Genomic DNA, 10,000 nt, shown 5'->3' on the forward strand with positions numbered 1-10,000 from the left:
ATATATGCATATACGTGTTCTCAGATATATAAATAATGGTCTGGTATGTGAGCAGGTAGACTTATAGGGAGAAATTCATGCGTGGAAGATTAGATTTATGTATATGTGTGTTCTCAGATACATAAATAATGGTCAAGTATGTGAGCAGGTAGACAGGCAGATAGTAATTCATGCGTGGAAGATCAGATATATGTATATACTTGTTCTCAGATATATAAATAATGGTTTGGCATATGAGCAGGTAGACAGATAGAGAGGAATTCATACATGGAAGATCAGACATATGCATATACTTGCTCTCAGATATATAAATAATGGTCAAATATGTGAGCAGGTAGACAGGCAGATAGAAATTCATCCGTAGAAGATCAGACATATGCATATACTTGCTCTCATATATATAGATAATGGTCTGGCATGTGAGCAGGTAAACAGATAGAGAGAAATTCATGCGTGGAAGATCAGATATATGTATATACTTGTTCTCAGATATATAAATAATGGTCAAGTATGTGAGCAGGTAGACAGATAGAGAGAAATTCATGCGTGGAAGATCAGACATATGCATATACTTGCTCTCAGATATAAATAATGGTCTGGCATGTGAGCAGGTAGACAGATAGAGAGAAATGCATTCGTAAAAGATCAAGTTAAGAATTCCAAGTCCGAGGCTGTCAGTCTTACCCTACTGTGCTCTCGCCGGCATACGAAGCCATCTCACAGGCGAACCGCGGAACACACTGGGGGTATTTGGAGAGCACGGCGGCCGCCCACGATTGGATATCGTCACTCGTCTCGCCCATGGCTTCCATCACGCCCGCAGAACCTTTTGTTTTAGATCCAGATTGAAGAAAATGGTTAATTTATTATTATTTTTTTTTTACCTTTCGTTTCATGTTAGCAAACTCGTCCTCCGGTTTGGAAAATTAGTAATGCCTGGGTTCTTGGCAATGCAGTGATAACGCACTATACATGTCATCCTGCAAGATATGCTATGAATCAGTATTAGTATAAATCTTCCTAGCAATGGTGTACAAATAATCACCATCGAAAATCATCCATTGACCACCATCTCCTCATATCATCAAATCATAAGCATTCACTATCACGAGCTGCACTGTACAGTTACCATCAGTCTCAAGACAGCCACACTACGCAGTCACCATCATTCATTCCGACATTCACCATCGTTTACCAAGACAGCCACAAGGATTGTCATCCAACACTCATCACTACAACTGTAACTTTATTAAGATTATCACTCACCATACAAACGCACAATCACTGACAAAATAACTATCGAGGCAGTGTCACTCATCACTGTAATCAAGCTACAATAACAATTACTCACCACAGCCACACTGTTCAGTTAGCGTCACTCACCATAGCAACCACACTATACAGGCCCCATATTCATCCACGTCATAAAATCACCACAGAAACCATACCATAAATCACCATGACAACCATTCTACACAATCATCATAGCAAGAACACTATACAATGACAACCATTCAATACAATCACCATAGTAGACACAACTTACTATTACAGTCGCAAGCATGCATACAATCACAGTAGCAACTACACAAGACAATCACCATGGCAACCATACGATCACCATGACGACCGCAACATACAATCACCTTGACAGCTACATTCGAACACCATACTCATCACACGACAATCACCATGGCAAATACACCATATTCACCACTACAACCACCATGGTAACCGCATCATACAGTCACCATGGCAACCGCACCATAAACCACCATACTCACCACGGCAGTCACACGCGTCCCGCCTCCTCCTCCAGTGGTGGTCGTCGAAGGCCTCCAAGTCCCAGAGGTCCTCCTTCAGCTCGAACGCCCTCCCGTTCTCGTTCGTGTTCATGTTGTTGTTGTTGTTGTTATCGTTGTTGTTATTATTGTTATTGTTATTGTTGTTGTTGTTATTGTTGATGTTGTTGATGATGTTGACGACGGTGTTGATGGAGATGAGCATGAAGGCGAGGAACCCGAAGGTGGAGAACCCGGAGGACGAGGGTTGGTCACAGCCGCTGCGCCGCGAGAGGTGGTGCGGCGGAGGAGGAACCCCTGGCGGTCGTTGGGAGAAGCGCGGTGAGTAGGGAATGAGTCATGTGTAAAGTGTGAGTTAAGGTGAGTCATTTCTTATTCATGCTTTTCTTTTTTATTATTACGGTTCGTTCTGGGAAGGTGTAGGAAAGGTATGTGTGAGACTAAACTTTTTTGTGAGGGATTTGAGTTCATTTTGATAAATGCAGATAAAAATGAATGAGAGTGAATTACTTTCTTTGTAGAGAGAAAGAGAATTAATTCTTCCACAAAGAGAGTATTTTTCCCCTTGTGGAGCTGTTCATTCTCCATCCTAACCTTTTTACAGTTGCATGACCCTTCTATAATGGCATAGAGTTTATCATGACACCCTTCTATAGTGGCATAGAGTTTACCTTGACACCCTTCTATAGTGGCATAGAGTTTATCATGACACCCTTCTATAGTGGCATAGAGTTTATCATGACACCTTCTATAGTGGCATAGAGTTTATCATGACACCTTCTATAGTGGCATAGAGTTTATCATGACACCCTTCTATAGTTGCATAGAGTTTATCATGACACCCTTCTATAATTGCATAGAGTTTATCATGACACCTTCTATAGTTGCATAGAGTTTATCATGACACCTTCTATAATGGCATAGAGTTTATCATGACACCTTCTATAGTTGCATAGAGCTTATCATGACACCCTTCTATAGTGGCATAGAGTTTATCATGACATCCTTCTATAGTGGCATAGAGTTTATCATGACACCCTTCTATAGTGGCATAGAGTTTATCATGACACCCTTCTATAGTGGCATAGAGTTTATCATGACACCTTCTATAGTGGCATAGAGTTTATCATGACACCTTCTATAGTTGCATAGAGTTTATCATGACACCCTTCTATAGTTGCATAGAGTTTATCATGACACCCTTCTATAATTGCATAGAGTTTATCATGACACCTTCTATAGTTGCATAGAGTTTATCATGACACCTTCTATAATGGCATAGAGTTTATCATGACACCTTCTATAGTTGCATAGAGCTTATCATGACACCCTTCTATAGTGGCATAGAGTTTATCATGACATCCTTCTATAGTTGCATAGAGTTTATCATGACACCTTCTATAGTTGCATAGAGTTTATCATGACACCTTCTATAGTTGCATAGAGTTTATCATGACACCTTCTATAGTGGCATAGAGACTATCATGACACCCTTCTATAGTGGCATAGAGTTTATCATGACACCCTTCTATAGTGGCATAGAGACTATCATGACACCCTTCTATGGTGGCATAGAGTTTATCATGACACCCTTCTATAGTGGCATAGAGACTACCATGACACCCTTCTATAGTGGCATAGAGACTACCATGACACCCTTCTATAGTGGCATAGAGACTACCATGACACCCTTCTATAGTGGCATAGAGACTACCATGACACCCTTCTATAGTTGCATAGAGTTTATCATGACACCTTCTATAATGGCATAGAGTTTATCATGACACCCTTCTATAGTTGCATAGAGTTTATCATGACACCTTCTATAGTTGCATAGAGTTTATCATGACACCTTCTATAATGGCATAGAGTTTATCATGACATCCTTCTATAGTGGCATAGAGTTTATCATGACACCTTCTATAGTTGCATAGAGTTTACCTTGACACCCTTCTATAGTTGCATAGAGTTTATCATGACACCTTCTATAATGGCATAGAGTTTATCATGACACCCTTCTATAGTGGCATAGAGTTTATCATGACACCTTCTATAATGGCATAGAGTTTATCATGACACCCTTCTATAGTTGCATAGAGTTTATCATGACACCTTCTATAGTTGCATAGAGTTTATCATGACACCTTCTATAATGGCATAGAGTTTATCATGACACCTTCTATAGTTGCATAGAGTTTATCATGACACCCTTCTAAAGTGGCATAGAGTTTATCATGACACCTTCTATAATGGCATAGAGTTTATCATGACACCCTTCTATAGTGGCATAGAGTTTATCATGACACCTTCTATAGTGGCATAGAGTTTATCATGACACCTTCTATAGTGGCATAGAGTTTATCATGACACCCTTCTATAGTGGCATAGAGACTATCATGACACCCTTCTATAGTGGCATAGAGACTATCATGACACCCTTCTATAGTGGCATAGAGACTATCATGACACCCTTCTATAGTGGCATAGAGACTACCATGACACCCTTCTATAGTGGCATAGAGACTACCATGACACCCTTCTATAGTTGCATAGAGACTATCATGACACCCTTCTATAGTTGCATAGAGTTTATCATGACACCCTTCTATAGTGGCATAGAGACTACCATGACACCCTTCTATAGTGGCATAGAGTTTATCATGACACCCTTCTATAGTGGCATAGAGACTATCATGACACCCTTCTATAGTGGCATATAGTTTATCATGACATCCTCTTATAGTGGCTTAGAGACTATCATGACACCCTTCTATAGTGGCATAGAGACTACCATGACACCCTTCTATAGTGGCATAGAGTTTATCATGATGCCCTTCTAAAGTGGCATAGAGACTATCATGACACCCTTCTATAGTTGCATAGAGACTATCATGACACCCTTCTATAGTGGCATAGAGACTATCATGACACCCTTCTATAGTGGCATAGAGACTACCATGACACCCTTCTATAGTGGCATAGAGTTTATCATGATGCCCTTCTAAAGTGGCATAGAGACTATCATGACACCCTTCTATAGTGGCATAGAGACTATCATGACACCCTTCTATAGTGGCATAGAGACTATCATGACACCCTTCTATAGTGGCATAGAGACTACCATGACACCCTTCTATAGTGGCATAGAGACTACCATGACACCCTTCTATAGTTGCATAGAGACTATCATGACACCCTTCTATAGTTGCATAGAGTTTATCATGACACCCTTCTATAGTGGCATAGAGACTACCATGACACCCTTCTATAGTGGCATAGAGACTACCAGGACACCCTTCTATAGTGGCATAGAGTTTATCATGACACCCTTCTATAGTGGCATAGAGTTTATCATGACACCCTTCTATAGTGGCATAGAGACTATCATGACACCCTTCTATAGTGGCATATAGTTTATCATGACATCCTCTTATAGTGGCTTAGAGACTATCATGACACCCTTCTATAGTGGCATAGAGACTACCATGACACCCTTCTATAGTGGCATAGAGTTTATCATGATGCCCTTCTAAAGTGGCATAGAGACTATCATGACACCCTTCTATAGTTGCATAGAGTTTATCATGACACCCTTCTATAGTGGCATAGAGACTACCATGACACCCTTCTATAGTGGCATAGAGACTACCAGGACACCCTTCTATAGTGGCATAGAGTTTATCATGACACCCTTCTATAGTGGCATAGAGTTTATCATGACACCCTTCTATAGTGGCATAGAGACTATCATGACACCCTTCTATAGTGGCATATAGTTTATCATGACATCCTCTTATAGTGGCTTAGAGACTACCATGACACCCTTCTATAGTGGCATAGAGACTACCATGACACCCTTCTATAGTGGCATAGAGACTACCATGACACCCTTCTATAGTGGCATAGAGACTATCATGACACCCTTCTATAGTGGCATAGAGTTTATCATGACACCTTCTATAATGGCATAGAGTTTATCATGACACCCTTCTATAGTTGCATAGAGTTTATCATGACACCTTCTATAGTTGCATAGAGTTTATCATGACACCTTCTATAATGGCATAGAGTTTATCATGACACCTTCTATAGTTGCATAGAGCTTATCATGACACCCTTCTATAGTGGCATAGAGTTTATCATGACATCCTTCTATAGTGGCATAGAGACTATCATGACACCCTTCTATAGTTGCATAGAGCTTATCATGACACCCTTCTATAGTTGCATAGAGCTTATCATGACACCCTTCTATAGTGGCATAGAGACTATCATGACACCCTTCTATAGTTGCATAGAGTTTATCATGACACCTTCTATAGTTGCATAGAGCTTATCATGACACCCTTCTATAGTTGCATAGAGTTTATCATGACACCCTTCTATAGTTGCATAGAGTTTATCATGACACCTTCTATAGTGGCATAGAGTTTATCATGACACCCTTCTATAGTGGCATAGAGTTTATCATGACACCCTTCTATAGTGGCATAGAGTTTATCATGACACCCTTCTATAGTGGCATAGAGCTTATCATGACACCTTCTATAGTGGCATAGAGTTTATCATGACACCCTTCTATAGTGGCATAGAGTTTATCATGACACCCTTCTATAGTGGCATAGAGTTTATCATGACACCCTTCTATAGTTGCATAGAGCTTATCATGACACCTTCTATAGTGGCATAGAGTTTATCATGACACCCTTCTATAGTGGCATAGAGTTTATCATGACACCCTTCTATAGTGGCATAGAGTTTATCATGACACCTTCTATAGTTGCATAGAGTTTATCATGACACCTTCTATAGTTGCATAGAGTTTATCATGACACCCTTCTATAGTGGCATAGAGCTTATCATGACACCTTCTATAGTGGCATAGAGTTTATCATGACACCCTTCTATAGTGGCATAGAGTTTATCATGACACCCTTCTATAGTGGCATAGAGTTTACCTTGACACCCTTCTATAGTTGCATAGAGTTTATCATGACACCCTTCTATAGTGGCATAGAGTTTACCTTGACACCCTTCTATAGTGGCATAGAGTTTATCATGACACCCTTCTATAGTGGCATAGAGCTTATCATGACACCTTCTATAGTGGCATAGAGTTTATCATGACACCCTTCTATAGTGGCATAGAGTTTATCATGACACCCTTCTATAGTGGCATAGAGTTTACCTTGACACCCTTCTATAGTTGCATAGAGTTTATCATGACACCCTTCTATAGTGGCATAGAGTTTACCTTGACACCCTTCTATAGTGGCATAGAGTTTATCATGACACCCTTCTATAGTGGCATAGAGCTTATCATGACACCTTCTATAGTTGCATAGAGTTTATCATGACACCCTTCTATAGTGGCATAGAGTTTATCATGACACCCTTCTATAGTGGCATAGAGTTTATCATGACACCCTTCTATAGTTGCATAGAGTTTATCATGACACCTTCTATAATGGCATAGAGTTTAGCATGACACCCTTCTATAGTGGCATAGAGACTATCACGACTCCCTTCTATAGTGGCATAGAATTTACCTTGACAAATGGAGGTAAGAAACGCAATGAATCATCATCCTCTTTCTGGAGTATTCATGAACGCTCTACAAAGGTGTTTTCAAAAATGTTTAAAGGTGTTTGGATTTATAAGGGAAGATGTGTGAAGAAGCTTTTCACTGGCGAAGGAGAGCAGTGGGGAAGGAAGGTGAAGATATAAGGGGAAGATATAAAGAGATGATTAAGGGGTGAAAGAGAGAGACATAGTGAGGGAGGGAGGGAGGGAGGGAGGGAGAGAGAGAGAGAGAGAGAGAGAGAGAGAGAGAGAGAGAGAGAGAGAGAGAGAGAGAGAGAGAGAGAGAGAGAGAGAGAGAGAGAGAGAGAGAGAGAGAGAGAGACGAAAGAAGAAGAAGGGAGAGAGAGATAGAGAGATAGAGAGAGAGAGAGGGGGGGGATGAGAGAGAGAGAGAGAGAGAGAGAGAGAGAGAGAGTAAGCGAGAGAGAGAGAGAGAGAGAGAGAGAAAAGAAGAAGAAGAAGAAGAAGAAGAAGGGAGAGAGAGAGGGTGGGGGGAGTTGAGACATAGGAAAACGGAGAGAGAGAGGGAAGGAGACATAGAATTAGAGATAGATGGAGGGAGACAGAGGAAAATGGAGACAGACAGAGACAGAGAGAGAGGAAAGAGAGAGAGAGAGAGAAAATCAGCAAAATAGGAAATAATTAAGATACACGCATCCAGTTTAATGCGATTTCTCATAAGCCTTACCTCGCGACGGCAGCAGCGTAAGCACCTCGCTCTTAGATAACGAAGATTCAGGGTCCGAGTTTGTGTTATTTCTGACTCGCGGTCCTTCCGCCGAGAAGCCTCTTGGTGAAGCGCTCTCACACGGCAGGAAAAGGCTGCACCATGTCATGCACGTCAATACTGCTAATACTCTCATGGTGACAGTGGTGATGCACGATATTTTTTTTTCTTCACCTCAAAAAACGACTCCGCTTAAGCTTACCTGTTGAATATATAGGCGTTGTAATTTCTGATCGGTGGTGTAAAAATCAGGAAGTTTTCCATCAGAAGGATTTTTTTTTTTTCTTTGTAAAATGTTTGTAAAAGAGAATGTAAATACAATACAAACAAGAAATGGGAGTAAGGTCTTTCACTTTTACATAAAATAAGTAACTATTACACACGCTTCCAATACCAGAAATAAAAAGACATACTCATCACAACACCAATATCACAAACCGGAAAAAATGCACTTACAATACTCACAACACAGAAATCAAAGCAGGAACAGACATAAGCACATAGCTCGCCGGTAGCACGTGTCTCACAACACTGAGGAACTACACTGACACACAACCACACTAGGGCGAGAGGGGCGTGCGGTGGGCGTGACTGTTAAGCTGGACTGCCACTCGCTCAAGTAACGGAAAGTTCGCTTACCTGACGGAGGTAACGGAGACGTACTTGAGTGTAACTGTGTATGGAGGGGCCTGTTATGAGGTGTGGGATATTTGCGTTTTTTTTTTCTTCTTCTTCTTCTTTCTTTCTTTTTTTTAGTGTTGAGGAAAGAAATTACCCTTGATTTGATTGTTTGTTTTGCATCTTCTCTGTTTGACGTCTACTTCTCTCTGTCTCTCTCTCTTCCTTTTTTTTCTTCTTTCTTTCTTTTTTTTCGTTTTTGAGGAAAGATATTACCCTTGATTTGATTGTTCGTATTGCATCTTCTCTGTCTGACGTCTACCTTTCTCTTTCTCTCTCTTTCCTTCTTCTCTCCCATTCTCTTTCTCTGTTGCTGTCCTTCCTTATCTCCCTCTACTTCTCCCCTCTTCTTTCTCCCCTCCATCTCCCTCTACCTTTCTATCCCTCTCCTTCTTCACTCCCACTCTCCTTCTCTTTCCTTCCTCTTCTCCCTCTACGTTTTCCTTTTCCTTCCCCCTTCCATCCCCATCTCTTTTTCTCTCCCTCTCCTCCTCCTTTTCCCTCTGCCTTTGCCTCTTTTTCCACTTTCCTTCTCCTTCATTTCTTTCCCGCTCTCCCTGTACGTTTACCTCTTCCACTTGCCTCTCTCTCTCTCTCTCTCTCTCTCTCTCTCTCTCTCTCTCTCTCTCTCTCTCTCTCTCTCTCTCTCTCTCTCTATATATATATATATATATATATATATATATATATATATATATATATATATATATATACCTGTCTATCTATCTATCTCTTTCTCTCTCTCTCTCTCTCTCTCTCTCTCTCTATCTATCTATCTATCTATCTATCTATCTATCTATCTATCTATCTATCTATCTATCTATCTATCTCTCTCTCTCTCTCTCTCTCTCTCTCTCTCTTAATATATATATATATATATATATATATATATATATATATATATATATATATATATATATATATATATATATATATATATATATACGTGTCTATCAATCTATCTATCTCTTTCTTTCTTTCTTTCTTTCTTTCTTTCTTTCTTTCTCTCTCTCTCTCTCTCTCTTTCTCTCTCTCTTCCCTTCTTCCTGTCTTCCTCTCTTCCTCACTTCCTCACTTCCTCACTTCCTCATTTCCTCACTTCCTCTCTTCCTCACTTCCTCTCTTCCTCACTTCCTCTCTTCCTCCTTTTTCTCCCTGTCTTTCCTTCTCCCTTCCCCTCGCTCGTTTTCCACAAATCTATACTTTGCAC

General features: G+C 40.4%; 1 protein-coding gene across 1 annotated transcript in view; it reads right to left on the minus strand.

The window, feature by feature from the left end:
- LOC113814357 (uncharacterized) overlaps positions 1–8,308 on the minus strand; it is an 8,845-nt gene extending 537 nt beyond the window's left edge. Inside the window, exons 1-3 of the mRNA XM_027366413.2 lie at positions 8,074–8,308; positions 1,785–2,099; positions 685–826 (exon numbers count right to left, since the gene is read on the minus strand). Of these exons, the coding sequence (XP_027222214.2) occupies positions 685–826; positions 1,785–2,099; positions 8,074–8,248 (632 nt within the window). The 5' untranslated portion in view covers positions 8,249–8,308. The remainder of the gene's footprint in view (positions 1–684; positions 827–1,784; positions 2,100–8,073) is intronic.
- Positions 8,309–10,000: the final 1,692 nt, after the last annotated feature.

Source organism: Penaeus vannamei, chromosome 10 (assembly GCF_042767895.1).
Source record: "Penaeus vannamei isolate JL-2024 chromosome 10, ASM4276789v1, whole genome shotgun sequence".
Classification (NCBI taxonomy): Eukaryota; Metazoa; Arthropoda; class Malacostraca; order Decapoda; family Penaeidae; genus Penaeus; species Penaeus vannamei.